The sequence below is a fragment of the Schistocerca serialis genome, chromosome 3 (assembly GCF_023864345.2).
Source record: "Schistocerca serialis cubense isolate TAMUIC-IGC-003099 chromosome 3, iqSchSeri2.2, whole genome shotgun sequence".
In the NCBI taxonomy this organism is placed as follows: Eukaryota; Metazoa; Arthropoda; class Insecta; order Orthoptera; family Acrididae; genus Schistocerca; species Schistocerca serialis.
In genome coordinates, this window is record NC_064640.1 from 839,448,420 (window position 1) to 839,472,267 (window position 23,848).

General features: G+C 43.2%; 1 protein-coding gene across 2 annotated transcripts in view; it reads left to right on the forward strand.

Annotated features, from left to right (window-relative positions):
• LOC126470894 (protein sarah) overlaps positions 1–22,028 on the forward strand; it is a 50,069-nt gene extending 28,041 nt beyond the window's left edge. For both annotated transcript variants that reach the window (XM_050098917.1, XM_050098918.1), the window contains exon 5: positions 16,699–22,028. In XM_050098917.1, the coding sequence (XP_049954874.1) occupies positions 16,699–16,832 (134 nt within the window). In that variant the 3' untranslated portion in view covers positions 16,833–22,028. The remainder of the gene's footprint in view (positions 1–16,698) is intronic.
• The last annotated feature ends 1,820 nt before the right edge of the window (positions 22,029–23,848 follow it).

Sequence of the window (23,848 nt, forward strand, 5' to 3'; positions counted from 1 at the left end):
ATTGCGATCTCCTCGTGCAGTCTGATGAGCTCTGTGCCAATTTAGAGGTGGCGGGGTGTTCATTTCATCCGGCGCGTTTACAGGGGACCCAAAGACAACAGGGTTGCTACTGGTGCCTTCATCTTGGCCTTTGAGGGTGATTCATTGCCTGAAAGGGTCAAGGTGATTAGCGCTGTGATGTTAAACCATACATCCCTCCCCCTATGCAGTGCTTTAAGTGCTGGAAGTTCAGGCACATGTCTTCCCGCTGCACTTCCAGTGCTGTATGTCAAGACTGCAGACGTCCACTGCACCCAGATACTCAATGTGCGCCTCCTCCCACTTGCATCAACTGTGGAGAGCACCACTCCCCCTGCTTGCCAGAATGCCCAGTACTCCAAAAGGAGCGGAAAATCATGGAGTACAAGTCCCTGGACCAGTTGACTTACACAGAGGCTAAACGTAAATTTGAAAGATTACACCCCATTGGGTTGACGTCAACGTATGCTGCAGCTACATCAACATCATTGTCTCAAAGTGCCAGTGGTTCCTCATTCTGTGCCACAAACTGTGGGCTCTCTGGGCCACCAGAATACATCCGCCCCCTTGGTGGTAGGGGGCAAATCTTCCAGTGTTGCTCCCAAAGCACCTACTTTGGGAGCGAGCGCCCCCCCCCCCCCCCCACAGGGGACATCAGTCCCCTCCCCCTTGCTGGAGAAGCAACAGCCGCCTCTGGCTCCTCTCGTGCGGAAGGGGTCCCTTGGGGCCCTCTCTCCCAAGGTCTCCACTAATGCCACGGCGGAGACTCACCAGTGGCTTAAGGAGCCAAAAGCTGCTGGAAGAAGTGCTCCACGGTCTTCCTCCGTGCCTAAAACTGCTAACTGCTTCGGAGAAATCTTCCCAGCAAGCCCCTAAAGAGAAACAAGAGAGCAAGCAAACTTAAGTAGTAGTCTGCTAAGAAACAGCACCCTCTGGTGGCACACCACCACCACACCCTATCAACTCCACATCTTAGGATGCAGTGGAGATTTTAGCATCCCCTGTAGACCTGGATCTCAATGATGCCTCAACCACCATAGAAATGGATACAAATATTCAATCAGTGGCAGTAGGTGACCCTGAGGCATAACCTGCCTCCTTGCGCACTTCATGCCTTCCCAGCCTCACGATAATGTCATGCTCCAGCAGAATTATGGTGGTTTTTTCCTCCACCTGGCTGAGCTACAGCAACTCTTAAGCTTCACACCAGTTTTCTACATTGCCCTTCAGGAAACCCAGTTCCCAGAAATGTGGACCCCTGCCCTCTGCGGCTATAAGGGATATTACAAGAACTGTAGTGACTATAATAGAGTATCAGGTAGAGTTTGTGTCTATGTCCTGAACTCAGTATGCAGTGAATCTATGCCCCTTCAAACCCCTCTTGAAGCTGTGGCTGTCAGGATAAGGACAACGCAGGTAATAACTGTCTGCAACGTAGATCTTCCTTCTGATGGTGCAGTACCCCTGAACGCATTGGCTGCACTGATTGATCAACTCCCTAAACTTTTCCTACTTTTGGGAGATTTTACCGCTCATAACCCCTTGTTGGGTGGGACAGTGCTTACTGGCCAAGACAGAGATGTCGAAAATTCACTGTCACAACTCGACCTCTGCCTCTTAAATACAGGTGCCCCCCCCCCCCCCCCCCCCACACACACACACATTTCAGTGTGGCACATGGCACATATTCAGCCACTGACCTCTTGGTTTGCAGTCCTGGCCTTCTCCCATCTATCCACTGGAGAGCACATGATGACCTGTTTCGTAGTGACCACTTCCCCATCTTCCTGTCATTGCCCCGGCGTGAGGCACACGGATGCCTGCCCAGATGGGCTTTAAACAAGGCATGCTGGGTGCTTTCACCTCTGCTGTCTCTGTTGAATCTCCCCCGACGTGGTAACATTGATGTGGTGGTTGAGCAGGTATCTATGATTTCTGCAGCAGAAAACGCGATCCCTCATTCTTTGGAGTGCCCCCGGCGAATGACAGTCCCTTGGTGGTCGCCGGAAGTTGCTGAGGCAATTAAGGAGCATCAGCAAGCTCTACAGAGGCATAAGCAGCACCCTTCCCTGGAGCACCTCATAACTTTTAAACAGCTCCATGCCCACGTTCGCCAGTTTATCAAAAGACAGAAACAGGAGTGCCATACGTCACCTTCCCAAGTATGGGCAAAGATCAAATGAGTTTTTGTGTACCAGACCCCAACAGGTGTTCCCAGTGTTAACACAAATAGCATGTTATCGACAGACATAAATGCAATTGCTGATCACTATGCTCGCACCTCTGCGTCGGAGAATTGCCCCCCAGCCGTTTGCACTCTCAAACGGTGGATAGAAGGGAAAGTCCTGTTGTTCACTACATGCCACAGTGAACCCTATAAAGCCCCATTAACAGAATGGAAGCTCCTCAGTGCCCTTGCACATTGCCCCAACACTGCTCCTCGGTCAGATCGGATCCACAGTCAGATGATTAAACATCTCTCATGTGACGACAAGTGACATCTCCTCGTGATCTTCAACCGAATCCGATGCAATGGCGTCTTTCCATCACACTGGCAGGAGAGCATAGTCATACTAGTGCTCAAACCCAGCAAAAACCCACTTGATGTGGATAGCTATTGGCCCATCAGCCTCACCAACATTCTTTGTAAGCTGCTGTAACGTATGGTGTGTCAGTGGTTGGGTTGGGTCCTGGAGTCACGTGGCCGACTGGCTCGGTGCCAGGGTGGTTTCCGCCTGGCTCGCTCTACCACTGATAATCTTGTGTCCCTCAAGTCTGCCACCCGAACAGCCTTTTCCAGATGCCAACCCCTTGTTTCCATCTTTTTTTGATGTACAAAAAGCCTGTGACACCACCTGGCGACATTATATCCTTGCCACATTATATAAGTGGGGTCTCCGAGGCCCACTCCCAATTTTTATCCAGAATTTCCTGTCGCTTCTTACTTTCCATGTCCAAGTTGATGCCTCCTGTAGTTCCCCCCCATATCCAGGAGAATGGGGTCCCACAGGGCTATGTAATGAGTCTATTTCTTTTTTTTTAGTGGCCATTAACGTTCTAGCAGCAGCTGTAGAACCATCCATCTCACCCTCTCTGTGTGCAGAAGACTTCTGCATTTCGTACTGCTCCACCAGTACTGGTGTTGCTGAGCAGTGCCTACAGGGAGCCATCCACAAGGCGCAGTCATGGGCTCTAGCCCACAGTTTCCAGTTTTCGGCCACTAAGTCGTGTTATGCACTTCTGTCGGCGTCGTACTGTTCATCTGGAACCACAACTTTACCTTACTGATGATCTCCTCACTGTAGTGGAGACAGTCCTAAAAACTGATATGCCTGATTGACTTGGCTTCCTCACCTTTGTCAGCTTAAGCGGAAGTGCTGGTAGCATCTCAGTGCCCTCCACTGCCTGAGCAACACCAACTGGGATGCAGATTGCTCTATGCTGCTGCAGCCCTACAGAGCCCTTGTTCAATCCCACCTTGACTATGGGAGTCTGATTTATGGTTCGACGGCACCCTCAGCATTGTATTTACACGACCCAGTAAACCACTGTGAACTTCGACTAGCAACTGGAGATTTTAGGACGAGTCCAGGACCAGCATCCTGGCGGAGACTGGAGTGTCCCTCCATTGCACGTCAGGCGTGTACAACTGCTCGCCGGTTATGTTGCACACGTCCGTAGTTTTCCAGTGCATCCAAATTACCGTCTACTTTTCCCACGTATGGCGGTTCATCTCCCACATCGGTCGGCGACCCAGGTCAGGGCTTACAATTGCAGTTCGCATCCGATCCCTGCTATCTGAACTGGAGTCCTTGCCTTTACCACCTATACTCGAGGTCCATTCGCGTGCACCTCCATGGTGTACACCTAGGCTGCGGCTTTGCCTGGACCTTTCACATAGCCCAAAGGACTGAGTTCACCCTGCGGCTTTCCACTGTCACTTCCTCTCGATTCTTGACATGTACCGAGGCCATGAAGTCGTTTACACCGACTTCTCGACGGCTGATGGTTACGTTGGCTTCCCATATATCCATGGAGGACATATTGATCAGCATTCCTTGCCCGATAGCTGCAGTGTTTTCACTGCAGAGATAGTGGCTATATCTCGTGCTCTTAAGCACATGCGTCCATGCCCTGAGGAGTCAGTTTCTTCTCTGAACTGACTCCTTGAGCGGCGTACAAGCTATCGACAGTGCTACCCTCGTCATCCTTTGGTAGCGACCATCCAGGAGTCCATCTATGCCCTGGAATGGTCCGGTCGTTCAGTGGTGTTTGTGTGGACCCCAGGACATATCGGAATCTCAGGCAATGAACTTGCTGACAGGCTGGCCAAACAGGCAACACGGAAACCGCTTATGGAGATCGTCATTCCAATAGCTGTCCTGTGTTTGTTTTTACGCCACCAGGTTTTTCGGCTTCGGGAGATGGAATGGCATAGTCTCAGTACGCACGACATACTGCGTATTGTTAAAGAGACTATGTACCTGTGGCAGTCCTGCATGCGGGCCTCTCGCAGTGACTCTGTGGTTCTCTGCCGGCTCCGCATTGGCCGTGCTTGGGTGACCCATGGCTACCTCCTGCGCCATGAAGACCCGCCTCAGTGTCGATGCGACGCCCGGGTGACAGTGGCCCACATTCTGGTGCACTGTCCCACTTTGACTGCCCTGTGACGAAATCTTCGGTTACCGAACTCGCTGTCGCTAATTTTATCTGACAACATCTCATCAGCTGATTTAATTTTACGTTTTATTTGTGAGGGTGGGTTTTATCATTTGATCTAAGTTTTAGTGCATCTCTCTCTGTGTCCTCCACCCTAAAACTTTTGGGGTGGAGGTTTTAATGTGTTGCAGAGTGGCTGGCTTCTCCTTTTTATTCTCATGGTAAGCCAGCCATGGTGATCTGTTTTGTTGTTTTAATTTCTTCTACCTGTTTTTTGCGTTCCTGTGCTTTTCTTCTCCCCTTTTGTCCATTTACATGTTTGTTGCCCTTCTGTCGTTCTTGTCATTTTTTCTTTCTCTCCTTTTTCAGTTGTTAGTCTAGCATGTTTTATTCTCACCCTTGTGACATTGTTTTATTTGGAGCAAGGGACTGATAACCTAGCAGTTTTGTCCCCCCCCCCCCCCCTCCCCGCTCCCCTCTTTCAAACCCACCTGATGGAACGCATCTGTGATGCTGATGGGTGCCAGTTCCAGTTATAGGAATTGCTTGACTGGCGCATAGACATCTGGTGCCACATTCCTCGAGAAGTGTACAAAGGACTTGTTGAATCCATGTGCTGCCTTGGATTGTTACCACAGGTCCCATGGAATACCAGACAAATGTCCCCTATAGCATAATGTTGCCCCCAGCAGGCTGTGGCTGTCTCTGTGGCATGGTTTGAGTGTAGAGTATCCATTGCCCTGGATGACCATGTATCTGGGCACAACCAGGCAGTATGATCCTGTATCAAGTTTTGATAACCATACACCCACTGCAATGGCAGGGATGATATTCTTGGGTCACCATGGGAACTGGAAGGGGCCTTCGACTGCAGAGCCCCACGTTCAACAATGTGCACTGAATGGTGTACTCCAAAACACTTCTCACCAAATGCTCAGCTTGGTGACCCCAGGTTCCTGAGCTGGGGACTGGTAAGCACCACCAGTCCTCTGTTACCATAAGCTCTGCGCATGCTTCAGTGACCACTGTGTGCCACGGCAGTGTAATGTTGCGTGTTTTGTAGAACGGCAGTCTTTGGCTTCACCGCCTGGCCCATGAAGAAGGTACACACCTCCATAAAAGAAACCTCAACCTCGAAGTGTGCTACATGCTGATGTAGCATGTAGCTATGGATCGACCTCATCAAACAACTATTCCTGATAGGACGGGTGTACCGTCAGGTAGTTCCTACAACCACTCATCAAAGGGAGCTGGTTGGTCAGTCCTCCCAAGAAGTATTTGCAGAATCATAGTGACAGGACACTAGTGTGCTATAACACTTTCATTGTAATCAAGAGAACAGGGGGAATGTTTGAGGTAGTGTCCCTTTTCTATATTCACAAGGCATTGGAGGGTTTTCTGGGTCCCTAAAAAGTCTCTAATGACATCGTAATGGAACACTACTAGTTGAAACTGCTGCTTCAAACCAACTATCTAAGTTTCTGGGGTGTAAGGCCTTAGGTGACTATCCAGTCAAGGTTGAGTTGCATAACACCCTTAACTTCTGTAAAGGTGTGGTTACCTGCTCCAATACAATGGAGATGGACCCTGTGGAGTTACATGAAGAATGGAAAAATATGGGCATCACAGAAGTGCAGAACTATGAGGAGAGTCAATGGCACATTGTAAAAATCTGCAGCATATATTCTAACATTTAGCACTCCAGAATTACCTGAACACATCCTTGCATGCTATACCCACCTTAAGGTTTGCCCGTTTGTTCCTAACCCAGTGCATTGCTTCAAATGTCAAGGATTTGGCCATACCAGCGTGGGATGTAACGGGAGGGCTTCATGTAGAAATTATAGAGGCTCAGCCCACAAATCAGACAGTTCTTGTACACTTCCTCCAAAATGTATAACCTACCGAGAGGATCACCCAGTATGGAGCAGAAAGTGTGAGGCTTACAACGAGGAAAGGAAAATTCAGGAGCTGAAAGTCCTGATATGCATACCCTATGGTGAAGCTAAAAAAGCTTTCAGAGCTATGCAACCTCCAGGTTTTGCTATTTCTTTTGCATCCACCCTAAAGAAGCCAATTGCCAAGTGTGATGCCTCCACACAAACTGAGACCACAGATTCAAATATGAGAATATGCACTTGTCATTGTGCCTTGGGGTGGGGCTGGGGGCGGGGGGGGGAGGGACAAGTTACAGTTGAACCGGAAGTCATTCAGAAGCTGTCGGTGATGGGTTTACAACATAAGCCACATGTCGTTGCCCACCATCAGACGCCTACTAAGCCGTCCCCTCAAGCCAAGCAACCAACTCCTCCTATAAGTAAGGAAAAACACCCTTCAGAAAGTAGTTCAGAGTTGAAGAAACTGGCAGTTAAATCTTCAGATCGCTGAGCTCTCTCCCTCTCAGCTGAGAACTTTACTCTTGGGGATATGGAATTCCACTTGGAGGAACCAGAGAGCTGAACACCAGCTGACATTCTCCCTAACCTCTCAGGTAAATCACCGCCTCAGAGGCAGAAAGTCAAGAACAACCATCTCTAATTAACGGCTCCCACAGGGACTTCTGTGTTGCAGTGGAATTTACATGGATACTGGTCACATTTGGAAGAATTACAGCTCCTGGTCCGGGAGAAACTGTTCGGCATCTGCTTGCAAGAAACTCATTTTAAAGTCACCAACACACCTGCATTAAGAGATTACCACCCCTACAGGAAGGAGGATATGACTCGAGACAGGGTTGCTGTGGAAGTGTAGCACCATTTAACATCACAGTGTGTTCTTTATTTCTTCTACATCATGATCCTTTAAAATTCAGATGCACTGACAGAGCTCTTCTGGGCACTTCCACTCCAATTCCTCCATCAGGAATCGGGGGGGGGGGGGGGGGGGGGCACTCAATGAGCTGTGAGGCTCAGCTATCACTTGCTCCAGGGATCGAATTCTTAGAATATCTGCCTTTTGAACTGTGGACAGGTGACACACATTTGCACCACTGAAGTGTGTTTTTCAATCATTGACCTTTGATTTTGCTCTCCAGCTATTGCAGACTTGGTTCAGTGGCAAGTGGCTACAGGTTTCCATTCTAGTGATCGCTTCCCACTGTGGACCTATCTACTGATTTGGATGGTGATTAACAGGAGACAATGAAGGTGGATGATTGAAAGTGCAAATTGGTTTCCGTAAAGTTGACAGGCTATTTTTGAACAAAAGGATCGTGCACAGGAGATGGTGGCCCATATGACTTCTGAGATCCAATGGGCTGCTGCAGAGTCCATCCCCCAGTCTAGCAACCATCTCAGACAATAGCCTGTATCTTGTTGGAATGACGACTGTTTCTTGGCAATCAGAGCCACATGAAACGCTCTGGGGCACTTCAAACACCATCCAACTACAGAAAACCCTCATGCCTTCAGATCCGCGAGAGCACATGCAAGGCGAGTGATAAAAATATGGAAGAGGGATCCCTGGCAGGAATTAACAACATCCATTAAGTGGTCCACTTCCACTGCGAAAGTTTGTGAATGAATAAGGCTGATTTCAGGCAAGGGCAGTACACATCCCCATACAGCCTTGTCAAGGAATGGCATCTTGGTGGACGCACCTAAAAACATGGCTCAGGTTTTAGCTGAACACTTTTGTACAGTCACTGTGTCATCCAGGCAAGCTCCTGCTTTTCAGGTGTTCTGCAGGACTGCAGAGATGATGAAGCTCCATTTCTTCTTGCATTATGAGGAAATCTACAACATTCCATGCTCCATGTGGGAACTGGAATCAGCTCTGTCTGTGGCCATAGACACTGCACAGGACCTGATGAGGTTCATTATGCCACGCTCTGTCATCTGTGCCCTGAAGCAGAAGGGCAGCTCCTCTCTTATTTCAGTTAGATCTAGTTTGATTGATAGTACCCCATGACTTTGAAGGGGGCAATATTAATGTTCAAGAGAGTGGGGTCCCCCAAGGCAGTGTACTTAGTGTCACATTGTTTGCCATTGCTGGCAGTGGCATTTCCTCAACAGTCATGAGCTCTTCATTTGTGGATGACTTCACAATCTTCCTTTACTCCTCTGATCTTATAATGACGAGGCAGCGACAACTGCCCATCAGGAGGCTGGGAACCTGGGCCAAGACAACTGGTTTTCAGTTCTCACCAGACAAGACCACATTTGTCAGTTTTAACTGTACTTGTTGAAGTTTTATCCAACCATTGCTCACAAAGGGAGACAATATTTTACATTTTTGGGCTTATTGGTTGACTCAAAATTAACTTGCCTCCCACACATGAGACCTACAAACAAAGTGTTTCCAGTTATTGAATATTTTGAAATGCCTTAGTGGAAAAGTATGAGGAGCTGAGAGGTTCTGCCCCCTGCAATTTTATAGGGCATTTGATTGATCATGTTTAGATTATGGCAGCATGGTCTGTGGATTAGCCCATATTTCCTACCTCAAGATGTTAGATGGTGTCCACCATGAGGGCATTCGGATATTGACTGGACCAGCCCAGTTCGGACTCTGTGTGCAGAGGCTGGTGAACCACAACTTTAGATTCGGCGATGTATCCTTTTGGCTTGACAGGCACTGAAAATCCCAGCATCACCTCAGTCATTGTCATTTAGTGCAGTGGTCCAACCCAACTTTGAACGGCTGTTCAGGAATTGGCCACATGCGACCAAGCCATTCGGAATATGTGCTACTGACTGTCTCAAGAATCTGGATCTGTTAGACCTCTGAATAGAGAGCAAGGGATGGAATGCATTGCCACCTTGGTGTCTTCAGAGGCTCAAAGTGGTTTTAAGTGTGGCATGGTACAAGAAAAATTGTACTCCAGATTACGTTTTTACAAATTTTTTCTTCGATTTTAAGTACATACCACAGTTCTATCATTGTTCATGCAGATGGATCCCAGCAAGAGATTGTCCTCAGTTGTTCTGCTGTTTTCCCTGATAGGATTTTCAAAGTGCATCTTCTGGGAAAATTTAAAAATTATGATGCAGAGTTATATAGCATTATGATGGCACTGGAGAGGATTCACTCGGTTAGTGCACTATAAACACTTCACCAAATATATCGAGTAGACCAGTTGATTTGGCTCATCTGTCCGGCCAGCACATGTGCAATTTTCCCTGCTAAATAAATCTGCTTTAAAGAAAACAGCCGGCCGGAGTGGCCGAGCAGTTCTAGGCGCTACAGTCTGGAACCGCGCGACCGCAACGGTCGCAGGTTCGAATCCTGCCTCGGGCATGGATGTGCGTGATGTCCTTAGGTTAGTTAGGTTTAAGTAGTTCTAAGTTCTAGGGGACTGATGACCTCAGAAGTTAAGTCCCATAGTGCTCAGAGCCATTTGAACCATTTTTAAAGAAAACAGCGTCAGGAAACTTGCTTTCTGGATGCACCTCATACATTGCACTTTCTAAAAAAAAAACCCAGCAAATTAAACTATTTCATTTCCAGTTCCTAATACTAATTTTGCATGATCCTCCCATTTCATATTGTTTCTTAGGATGGGGTCCATAAAATTCTGCTATCATTTCAAAATATCGTAACTTGAAAACTATTAGAGAGAGAGGGCATCATGGTTTGCTGTAAAACATTTCTCTCTCTCTCTCTCTCTCTCTCTCTCTCTCTCTCTCTCTCTCTCTCTCTCTCTTTCTTATCCCAGATTTTCATTGTATGCCCCACTCATCACTCACAGAACATCAGTGCAATATTAGTTCTGCCCATGTATGGGTCAGCATTGCCACATCAACAGTCTGATTGCTTCATTAATTCGTGCACAAAAGGTAGCAGTGTTATTGACTGGTGTTGTGTACACGGTATCCTGTACATAACCCCATAAAAGTAGTAGTCTAATGGCATGACAGTAGGAGAGCACAGAGGCCATGCGATGTGGCCATGACAACCCATCTGTGCCTCAGGAAATGTTCTGCACATCCCGCACAGTCAGACTCCAATGTGGAGGTGCACCATCATGCTGTAAGATGGACAGCTGCAGCTCTTCTCTATGTGGTAACAGGAACTATATGAGCATGCTCAAGTAAAAATTTCGTGTTATGGTTTTCTCTGCAAAGAAAATTGGATATATCACACTATGATGCATAAGGCCACACCAAAAATTAAGCTTTTGACTACTGCTGATAGGTTCATCTATGCTGTGTAGGTTTTTGGCATCCCAAATCATAATCCTGTGGTGATTAAAATGTCCAGAAATGTCGAACATTTCTTCATCTGAAAACACACATTTTCTGATTTGGGAGCCATTTTCAGTTGCTCGCCGTGCCCTACCATACTGGCACTGATAATTTTATAGTGCTGTTGTCACAGATTTGGATTCTGCATACCATATGACACATTGTGCCTTCTGCTTGTCTGCCACAATTTTGATGCACTCATAGTCAAATCTTCTACAAAAGGCAAGGAAAAACTTTGAGATCTGCTAAACATTTTACAAGAAACCACAATTCTGTATCTAAAATAGCTTCCAAGCTACAATTTTTTAAAATGATTGTGGGTCTTCAAGGACACATTGTATTATTACTAAATATTTGCAGGAGGTAACATGCTCAAGATATTCTCCACTAATCTCATGATCAGATCAGGCTGTTTCTCTTTGTTATCTTGCATTAAGTAACACTATGCTAAGTGTAAATTTTGTCAAAGCCTTTCTGCATTTCCGTATGATTGTCCAATGACAATATTTTCCAGTAAACAGCATTCTCAGAAATCGCTCTTATATTGCTCTTGATCCAAGCTCATAAGTAGTTTGTGCACATTGAGAACATTAGCGGTAATATTACACTTCCTCGGGCACACTCTATGTAGTGAACTTGTGCCTCTTAATACATCTTTGGAGGCTGTGGCTGTCTGGATAACGAACTTTCAGGATATTACCATCTGCAATTTTACCTCCTTCCCAATGGTGGCTTGTATCAGAACATATTATTTGCATTGGTTTCGTAGCTCACCCCCACATCTGCTAACCTTGGGTGATTTCAACATCCATAACCCTTTGTGGGATGGACCACAATCACTGGCAGCAGTAAAGACCTCAAAAACTTTCTGGCACAACATGACCTTTGTCTCTTGAATACTTGTACTCCCACACACTTCAGTAGTGCAAGAAACTGTCTAGGCCCATCCATCCACTGGAAAGTCCACAATGACCTGTGTGGTAGTGACCACTTCTCAATCTTCCTGTCCTTCCATCAGTGTCACTCCTTTGGACTCCTGCTCAGATGGGCTGTCACCTGTGCTGATTGGGGTGCTTTTGCCTGTGTTGTTGCCCTTAGCTCCCCACCGCATGGAGATATCAATGAGGTAGTCCAGAATACAACTACAGCCATTCTTTTGGTAGCTGATTTAGCGATCCCCTGTTCCTTGGCCCACGTCAACAGAAGACAATATCTTGGTGGTTGTCAGAAATTGCAGAGGCCATTAGAGACCATAGGCAGGCTCACCAGCACCATAAGTGGCACCCATTGATGACCTCATAGTCTTTAAGTGGCTCCGTGCCCACGTCTGCCACCTAATAAAATGACAGAAGCGAGAATGCTGGAACGGTAAGTTTCAACCACCAGACCCTGTTCCTCTGCTTCCAGGTTTGGACGCAGATCAGATGTCTCTATGGATACCAGACACCTGCATGTGTACCTGGTATTACCTTGAATGGCACTATATACACTGACCCAGATGCCGTTGCTGAACATTTTGCTCTACATTATGCTCATGCCTCAGTGTCTGAGAATTATCAACCTGCCTTTTATGTTCTAAAACAATGGATGGAGCAAAAGCAATTATCTTTCACTACATGCCACCTGGAGCCGTATAATACTCCATTCAGTGAGTGGTAATTTATCAGTCATAGCCCACTGCCATTATACAACCCTGGGGCCAGACAGCATCCACAACCAAATGATGAAGCACCTACCGGTGGATTGCCAGCATCATATCCTTGCCAGCTTTAACCACATCTGGAGCAAGGGGGAGTTCCCATCACAGTGGGGAGAAAGTATCACTGTCCCAGTGCTCAAACTGGGTAAGCACCCTATAGGAGTGGACAGTTATCGCCCAATAAGTCTCACCAATGTTCTCTGTAAGTTGCTTGAATGCATGGTGAGATGGCTGCTGTGTTGGCTCCTTGAATCTCGTGGTCTTGTGGCTCCACCCCAGTGTGGTTTTCTCCAAGGCCATTCCACTACTGGTAATCTGGTTTACCTGGTGTATGCTGTCTGAACAGCATTTGCCCAACGTCAACACCTTATAGCCATCTTCTTTGACATGCAAAAGGCTTATGACAACATGATGACACCATATCCTTGCTACCTTACACGAATGGAGTCTCTGGGGTCCGCTCTAGATTATTATCCAGAATTTCCCGTCGCACCATACATTCTGGGTTTTAGTTGGTGCTTCCTACAGTACCACCCCCCCCCCCCCCCACTCCTGCAACCCCCGCCCCACCCCACCCCGCCCCGCCCCATCAAAGAGTATGGTGCCCCACATGGCTCTCTACTGAGTGTCTGTCTCTCTTTCTAGTAGCCTTCTAGTAGTCTAGCAGCAGCTGTGGGGCCCTCAGTATCACCCTCCTTGAGTGCTAATGACTTTTGCCTCTACTGTTGCTCCTCTAGTGTGAGTGTCGCTGAATGTTGACAGCAAGGCACCATAGAAAAGGCACAGGCATCGGCCCTCACCCAAGGCTTTCAGCTTTCAGCCACCAAGATTCAAGCCGTGCACTTCTGTTGATGTCGTACTGTTCACATCTAGAACTTTACCTCAACAACCAACTACACAGTATGATGGAAACATATAACTTTAAAGGACTGATCTTCGATTCTCGGTTGACATGGATTCCCTGGATTTGTCAGCTTAAGTGGAATCTCTGGCTGCTCCTTAACACACTTCACTGCCTGAGTAACACTATCTGGGGTGCAGATTTAACTACCTTTCTGCAGTTTTACAAAGCCTTGATACAATCCCGTTTTGATTATGGGACTCTGGCATACAGTTCAGCATCACCCTCAGCGCTGCAAATACTGGATCCGATACACCACTGTGGGGATCGACTTGCAACAAAAGCCTTCGAACTAGCCCTTTGAACCGCGTATTTGTGGTGGCAGGGGTCCCTCTGTTGTGGATCAGGCACCAACAACAGCTTGTCAATTATGCTACCCATGTTCGCAGCTCCCCTAAGCGTCCGAACTACCGTGTTCTCTTTCCAAAAACGGAAATTCGTCACCCACAATTGTGGCCCAATCCCCATCTGGCCAGACCTATCTGACCGCCAATTGTTTCCTTTTCCACCTGTCCTCCGGGCCCACTCATGTACTCCAAGGTGCATCCCTCGGGCACAGCTTTGTCTTGACCTATCACAAGGTCCAAAAGGCTCAGTCTCTCCCAGGGCCCATTGCCACCAATTTTTCTCCACCCGCAGCGACTGTTTGAGCAGTTTGCAAGCTCTTGACCAGTATTACCCTAACTATTCCCTGTGTGCCCACGAGCAATGTGGATGCTCAGTGACCTTTGTGTAGACCCCAGGCCACATCGGGATCCCAGGGAATGAACTTGCTGATAGCCTGGTCAAAGTGGCTACCAGCAAACCATCTTTTCAGATCAGTATTCTGGGAAAAAACCTCAGATTGGTATTTTGTCATCAAGTTTTAGGAATACAGAATGGCTCACTCTTCAAAGGAGACTACGGATCTGTGCAGGTCCTCCATGCAGGCCTCTCACAAGGACTCTGCCATCCTTTGCTGACTCCGCATTGGTCATATCTGACTGACTCGTGGTCATCTCCTCTGTTGCGAAGACCCACCTCACTGTTGTCACGGTTCCCGTTTGATGGTGGTCCACATTTTGCTGGACTGTCCCAGCCTAGCTGCCCTGTGGCTTTCACTTAATCTCTATGACTCACTACCCATGGTGTTAGAAGATGATGCCTCAGCAGGTAGTTTTAAGTTTTATTCATGAAGGGGCCTTTTACCACACTCTTTGAGGGAGGGCCGCTTAACCTCATTGGCCCATTGAGGGGTTTGCAGAACACTTTGTTGCCTCCACTGCCCATACCGGACTGCAGCTGTCTGGGCTTGGTGTTCCAGCCTGATCCTCACCCTCACCTGTTCTTTTACTATTCTTTCCCCCTGTTTTTCATCTTTTGTCTCTGTGTGCTTCTCTTGCCCTGTCTGTGTTGCTGGTATTTCCTAGGCTATTTCTAAGTGGAGTACCTTTGGTAAGTGGTAGGGTTGGGGGATGTATGTCCCTTCATTGCAGTCTGCCCTCAGGGGCTTCCAGTTGCTCCCTAGATGGGGCACCTAGCTTGCCTTCCTTCCTCTCTCCCCTTTCTTCTTTTTGTCGCTTACCGTGCCTTCATTGATCTTTTGTAGACATTGGAGTCTTCTTTTCCTGGGTTTTGCACCGTAGGCTCTCTCTGATCTACAGTCACGTCAACCTGTCTGTTAGAGGAAAAATGGACTCGTGACCTATTAGTTTGGTCCCTTTAATCAATCAATCGACCAACCGACCACCCCCAATGTTACTAACATTTCTTTGGAACATTTGCCATCTAGCATAATATCCATTATTGTATCAGTCAAACATTGAGGCAATCATATTTCTCTAACCATACTCCATAAAATTGTATTTAGGTTAGTAGTTGACAACATAGTAATGTGTCAACGTCTTTTGGAAATCTGGGAAGACAGAATCTACCTTTTCACCTGTGTCTATTGATTGTATAAACAAATTGAGCTGTTTCTCGTATGAGCAAATTTTGCTACAATCCATGCTGATTCTTTGGCGGAAGCTTGTTTTCTCCAGGAAAGTCATAAAATTTAAGTGTAGATTGTGCTCAAGGATCATGTGACAGACAGATGTCAGTGATAGTGGTCTGAAATTCTGTGCATCTGATATCTTGTTCTTTTTGCAATTGAGTGTGGCCTGTGGTCCTTACCAGTCATGCAAGATTGTTTGCTGTGCAAGAGATTCTCGATAAATATGAGCTAGGAATGGATCTAATTTGGGAGCATACAGCTTACCAAACACAAATACTCCATTTTCCTGATGACTTTCTTGCCTCAGTAATCATTGTTTCTGTAATAGTGTCGGGTCACTAATCCTTTTGTGTGTGACACTCTGAAAAAGATAAGGTCTGTGCCCTAAAATGTATCTTCTGGATATGGAGTGTCAGAGTAATTGTTAGAGGCAGTAGCCAGACAGTGTATTAGGTATTACTTCTTGAGGCTGTTTGTCCTTATTGCCAATAAGATATTTGTAGTTCTTCAAGTTGATACTGGTATGATTAGTCACCATCTACAACTGCAGTGTGCTAGGGGCATTTCTGTACCATGAACTTTAGGCTGTTTTTGAATGACTGTGAGTGACTTGTCTAAATCCGGTGGTCCACAGAAACATAAGATTTTTAATCTATGTTCACTGACCACTGGTGCTCTTGTCCATATTAGTTCATTCTGATTCATTTTAGACGTCGCTAGACTTAATATTTCTACTTAATACTATAATCATTCCTTCTCCCACAGAGTCTACAGTATCTTTCTGAGATACTCTCATGTGTTGTCAGATATTTAGTTGCATGCTACTCCTGGTTTCAACCCATTACCATTTCCTGTTATGATGTAGGGGCAGCTGCTACAAAGACACACACTCGAATTCTGGGTCTTCCCTGTGTTGAATACATCACTCTCTCCACCCTAATTTCATCTTTAGTTTTCTTGAAACAATGTTGCGCAATGTCAAATAAATGTATAGTTACAAGTAGGAAAATACTTTTGTCCAGGATAAGTTCTGTTGACATCTGACTACAGCTGTGCAGTTATTTTGTATTAATCTGTTTTACCTTAAGCCCTGCATCTCATTGTATGATCTAAAGAGAATCTATCAGTATGAGAAGAAATGAAGAAAATGATAGTAATGGATTCATATAAGTTACACCAAATATTCAGCATTGCCTAGTAAGTAATGTTCTTTCATATTTTTATTTCTGTGCATTAAAAGTTGTGGTAAAAATGTTACCAGGTGAAACACATGAATTGCATCCTCCATCAGGAGACCAACCAGGAATTGTTGTCCACATCTGTGAGGAGTCAGATTCTGGAACTCAGCACCCAAAAGGTCGAATAGTGCAGACACGATGTCCAGAACACAAGTGAATAACTGAGTAGAAGGCTGTAAAAATTTAATTCTAATGAATGTTGCATGTTTTAATTGATATTGCATGACATGACTACTGATTTTAAGATAAAATTATAAGTGTGATTCATTGTACATATTTGTGTTTCTGATACTTTGAACTGTATGTTGTATTGTAAAATGGTAAATGTATTTGAAAGAACTGGAAGTCATACTATGCAGAACAAGTATTAACAGCCTGAATTGTAGAGTTCTACAAGTTACTTTATAATTACATCTTTGTGAATGTAGGATAACAGGCTTGATGCATAGGTGCACCTTCCTAAACTAGTCCAAATCTCTAATTCACCTAAGAAGTTTCATAGTCTGTGTATTTATTTTTGGGAATAGCATGCTTAACTTAATTGAAAATGTAAGAATCGGTGCATACATATGTTTTTGTAAATATATTCACATATATACACATTTCAGCATGGGAATACCGTGTTCCCCAGTAAACTGTCAATGGATATCAATATGTGTGGCACAGAATTTTTTGAGTGTACTGAGCTTTGCTACCTATCACAGTGATTTAAATTGTCAGTTCATAAAAGATGGTAGTTTGGATATTGTAAATGTGTTCTGTGTTGTCAGTTAATACAGAATATCATAATTATTAAATGTTATGTTGCAGAAGGTAAGCCAGGGTTTCCGTGGGCATTGATTAGTTTTTCTTACAAGTGTCACTACTACCAGTTGTGTTGTTGAGGTTGTTGGATTTGGGGGGGGGGGGGGGGGCAGCTCCTGTGTTTGAGTGAAACTCTGGTGTGTAAGGTGTAAATGGATCAAATAATAATTACTGTAATAGAAGAAGAAAGAAATAGCAGCAGTTATCTTGTTACTTGTGTTAAAATTGTCTCGTTCATGTGTCTTCTTGATATGTACATTCATATAAGTATTGTGTTTGTGATATACGGTTGTTTATTGTGCTGTTGCTTTTAAGGCTCTACATGAACTACGGAGTGCTTTTTTTCTCTTCCCTTCAGTGAAGTGATCCATTCATAAGGTAAATATATAATGTTTGGAAGGAATACTAGCACTCATGTGATATGTCTCATTGGCCTTCATCAAAAGATGTGAAGGGAAAATCTAATTTCAAAAATTTACTTCTTGTTAAGTATTTACAGAGAAAGCATGTGAGAAATGTATTGCCATTTTCTCATTAAAATGAACCTTAATTAATGTTTATGCACTCGATAGGGGCAATGTGCAGAGAAGAAATTGAGAGTTCATTGACAAAGTTGAATGATGACTGGAAATATTGTGGAGTATCAGAAGGAAACAGGATATAGTCTTTAACAGTATGAAGGGAATGGCTCTTATCAAAGCAGTATTTGGTAAAATCATTGTTTGTTGAGGATTAGGGATCACAAAGCAAAAGGATGGCATGTATTTGGAAAAGAAAGTTCTAGAGGTTAATAACCTGAAGCGTTTCTTGTAATTTGGTACCATTACTTTAGTTGGTCATGTACTATATTCTTCTCTCTCCACTGTAGTTTTTCTTCTGTTCTACTTCAGTTCACCCAGATTCCATAAAGTATAAATTATCTTCACACTTCTCTTGTCTTTAACTGGGTTGCGTGTGCCATGTAAGCATTTATTTCACATTACTGTTGAACATGAGAAATTAATTTCATCTTTCATGTAACTTGTGGGGAGGGGGAATTTATCAGACAACGAAGAAGAAGAAGAAACACCACCACCAAAACTTCTCCCGGAATATCATGAGAGAAGGTTCATTATTAAAGGTATGTTGTTGAAACTTCAGGTTGATATGCCCTCTTCCCATCACCAGTATTTCTTAAGTTGACTGAACATAACCTATTAAAATCATGGGTGCAATTGTTGATGCCAAAGTGCAAAATTAAGGTAATAAAACAACACTATTATTCATCAGTTGTAAATTTGCAAAAAATATATACTAATATTATGAACTTTTAATGCAGTTCTTGTAGCTTACATAAATGAAGTGACTAGAAGAATGAATGGAAAGAAATTCAAATGGTTTATTTTATGTAGATAGTTACAGTACTGTGTGAGGGATAAAGTTGGTTGGCTATAAAATAAAAATAAAGACAGATATTTAAATCACCTATAAATGTTAGATTTATATATTTACATATTGAAAAATGAATAATCAAGAAAGTACTACTTTATGGATTACTAAGGAAAGTATATAATATTTTCTGTCAGACATAAGTACCAATCTGTACAGTTTTTACACACACACACACACACACACACACACACACACACACACACACACTTGAAAATATTTTCAGATGAGTTTGAGTCGAATAGGGAGAACCAAAAGTTGACATACAATGTCCTGTTACTGAAATACACAATATTTTGTTATTGAGTCATATCAATTTAATTTGTATTTAAAGTATTCAAAGGGTTCATGTTTACAATGCAGTATTATTATGTGATTTAATTGTACGTAATGCCCCATTATAGACTCCAGATGCAATATCCAGGATTCTGATCAGCTTGTGATTGCTGCATGCTGGAGAATGGTGAATAGGTATAAGCATAATTACTGGAAATTCTTCACTCATAGTACAATACACTCCACCCCTCCAAAATGTCTTGACAAAAATTATTTTTCATAGGCATTCAGTGATTAAAATAAATGAGCTGACCATCTACTGTGTAACAGCAAGTGTGAATTTCATGTTGAAGGTATTTCAATAAGATTTTTCTTTTTGTATGAATGAAAAGGCAGCATTAATTACTTTTGTTTGGATTAAAATGTAAAACATTTAATTTCTGCCAGTTCTGTATTTCCTATCTTGTTTGCCGGCCACAGTGGCCGAGAGGTTCTAGGCATTTCAGTCCGGAACCACGCGGCTGCTGCGGTCACAGGTTCGAATCCTGGCTTGGGCATGGATGTGTTTAATGTCCTTAGGTTAGTCAGATTTAAGTAGTTCTAAGTCTAGGGGACTGATGACCTCAGATGTTAAGTCCCATAGTGCTCAGAGTCACTTGAACCTATCTTGTTGCAGAAGTGATTTGGATTTCAGTTGTTCATAGGAGAATAGTAGTCTGTCCAAGAAGTTGTGCTAGTGTTCTTTGTTAAATGTGATGGTAGACCCACTTAATTCAGTGATGTCATTTTGTATTACGGCCTAGAGTCTATGAATTGTTTGTATGCTAAATAATTGCTCTTTTTGACCAAGCTGTTACATTAATGCTGTTAAAGGGCAAAGGTATAGGATCATAATCTCAGACAATTTTTGATTTTTGTGATCATTTTGGTTTATCTGTTTTTAAAAACTATATACTTTTTTGAAGAAAAATTTCTTAGGGCAAGGAAGCAATTACAATGAATGGCCTTAAGTGTAATAGCATTTACTTAACTTTAACAGTAATATGCCTTAGATACTCCCCCAGCCTGCTGTCATATCAGGGAGGAAGAAAAGTCCTGCACATAATGATTGGTATGTCATGTAGCAACAGAAAAGTTATTTATGTAACACAGTTGGTGATTCTTACAACTTTCATTACTAGGAGTTTATTGGCATTTGGTTGAAATGTTCATAGTATGTTTTGCTTCTGAATGCACAAATCAAAAGTTCCCTTGTGAGAAGGGAAAATAGTGTACCCTATAGCTATGATGGATGTAACAAGAAAAGTTGTGATTGAAGTGCAAATTTGTAGTTAATGACATTCTTCACATTAACAGACCAAAAAAGCATATTTTTCTTTCTATGATTTTAGAGGTTAATGGTTTATAAAAAATAAAGTTATAACTATGTTACTGTTGAAAAACAGCATGTAGTCGAATGAATTTTAGGTAATAATTTATACTAATGGTAATTTTATTTTACATCAATGAAACCTTGAGAGTTGGCAATTCAAAACATTGTGAAGTACTTCAGAGTATATTGATGATGTAGATATGAAAATTATTTCTTTTATAATTTTGAAGTCATCGTGACATGAATATTTTGGTGCTAGTGAGAATGACTTATTTCTTATATATAACTACTCTATGGATCCATAAAATTCCCCTTTAACAGAAGAATAAATGGCCAGTATGTTATATATTTTTGGAGTAGGGCTGTTGCACTAAGGTGTCTTTTAAAGTTACCATGAACAACCCAGTTTTAATTGACATGAAAGAAAAGGTATTTTTATTGCAAATATTTATACATCACTTGAGGCTTCGATTACACAGTGATTAGGGAAGTCTGTGCTACTAAGCATAGCCATTGGTGACTGCACTAGATCTGCATTAAAAAGCTAGGATTCACCAGTATTTTCTGGAACTCTTCCTTGAACACAGCATCCTAAAGATTGAAGCTTGAGGTGATGTGTAAAACAATTGTTTTGTGCACTGTAGATGAAAATACTATTATCGAAGAAAATATGTATATTATGGTTTCACCTAATAATTAATACAGGCATGTTGCTGTAAAGAATGGAGATTTATATAGTTGGCTGTGACATAGGAGAGAGGTAGCATATCATCCAAATCTGTTCAAAACACTATGTATTATTTGTTAGTATTAAGATACTAATATTCTCAACAAATGTGCTTAAGTTTCCCTGCTTTCATATCAATTTATTACTCCAGCTGTTAATTTTTTCATAACTGTGTAAAGTATACAGACAGATTTCCTTTCCCATCCCTGTCCATTCTGTGTTTTACTCTGTCTCTATGACATCCTTGTAGACAGGACATTAATCCCTAATTTTCCTTCTTTGTGCAGTCCATGTTTACATTATAAAGAAAAATTATCTTATTTCAAAATGTTATTGTAAAATTGTATTTGTTCACACATTATATTGGATGTAAATCCATTTTAAAGCAAATTAAAGTGTCCCATTTTATAAATTGGAAGCATATTTGATTTTTGTGCTATAGATACAGGAATTCACATTGTGGGACATAACTGCCAAAGTGTTCTGGTCTGTAGAATTTGTTCCATTTTTTTTTTTTTTTTTTTTTTTTTTTTTTTTTTTTTTTTTTTGTGCACACCAGCACATACTTGCAAAGTCACAAACATTAATTTTTATATAAATGATTTGAATACATGTCAGATATTTTTAAGCAGAGAATCATTTTATTTCATAACCTCTCTTTTTAATAATGATGTTAATGTATTGTCAAATGTTATATGTAACACACTGTAATGATATAGATGCAGTAAACCATATTGCTGTTGTAATCTTCATTCTCTTTATTTAATGCAGAGGTACACTCTTTGAAAAGACAGGTAGCATTTTCAGATTTGCTGTGTCAGAGAAACAGGTGGCATAAACATCACAGCTTGAAACACCTCAAAAGAATTTGCCGATATGGCTTACAGAGAATTTCAAAATTTCCTCGGAATCTTTTTTGAAGTTCTGTACTTACACTTGACAAATCATTCTTATAGTGCATGGGCAATGGCACTTGTTACAATTGAAACATATTTATGAGTTTTTTCACCCCATTGCATTTGTGTGGCGGAAAATTGACTCTGTGCTTCTCTACAGACTAAACACCCCTCTTCCCCTCCTCCCCATTTCCAGTTCAGCATTTTAGAGCTCATGTTAGCTATACATGATGGAAAAGTCCTCCACATTCAAGAAAAATCTCCAGAACACTGAAACGCGAATCGTAAAAAAAATTGTATGCATATTTCAGGGAATAATGAATATATCCTGACTATGTAACTAACTAACAATTACTACTTCCTCACTGCAGTTGAAATAATATTGTTGGGTTCATTTACATACATACATATGTGGTGTGTGTGTGTGTGTGGGGGGGGGGGGGGGGGGGCATGCGCGCGCGCAACTTATTGTTACCTAAACAAAACACCAACAGAATGTGAAAGATACTAAAGTGCTGTTGCTGGCCACTGTGCAATACTATGCTCTCGACACCACTATGATGTCGCCAGCCACTGAGTGATACTATGCAGACGACACCGTTGTGGTGTCGCCGGCCGTTGACCGCTATTTCACGCACGACACTACTGTGGTGTCACCGGACAGCATAGTGTTGACATCCCTGTGATTGCGTTACATCTCGCTGACAATGATTTCCATTTTGGCAGGGTGTCTACGACCCGGGAAAAACCTGGGAATTTTTTTGAATTCCGGGAATTTTCCATTGTTTTTGTTCTCAGTTAAATTTTTGTAATGTTGACTGGTAAGAACCAATACTCTAACAAAGGATATTACTGTATCCTGCTACTGCAGAATAATACTGCAGCAATAAAACATGAACAAGAGAAAAAACTAAAATAAAACTTTAATTGCAAAGGAAATGCGCCACATACAGCAACAAAATACAGTGCTCATACAAGCGTCTGCCAACAGCAAAATGTGTCAAAGGCTTTAGGAAGACTATGCAATGCTTCGTAACAACAAATTGCCTCCGATGAGCATGATGTCATAATTGTTAACATTAGATTTGTTTTAGCAGTTATGAGTGGGATCATGCGCATGCACAGTTGAGTAGTATCTTCTTCCGCTTCTGGCTACAGAAACGTGGCTGTTGGCTGTGTAAGCAGTCGCAGCAAAGAAAAGAAAAAAGGCAGCTAGGTGCTACCAGGAAAAATTGCCAGATTGCGCAGCAGCCCTGGATCTAGAAGTGGTGGTGGTGGTGGTGGTGGTGGTGGTGGGGGAACCTTGTTTCACAAAGCGCCTAGCATCCAGCGCACATTGGTCTATCGATTATTCGTATGACTTTGAAACATGTCCCTGTCGGTTTTTGAACATTGTTGAACACGTTCTAAGTTGATTTCTGAATGAATCATAAGTTGATTTGTGAGTGTGTGCATAGTGTGCGGGATGTCTCTCTCAGTGGAATCCTCATCACATCTAGAAATAACCTTTCCTGCAGACAAAAGGAGCTATACGAGCTGAGCAGAGTATAGCCGAACGAAAGAAAGCCAACCACTGTCTGATTATGTGGTTAATTGGGTTTGCGAATGAGCGTTGTTATGATTACCAGCGAAATCCATAGATTCAGACTACCAGAGTGCAAATAAACGAC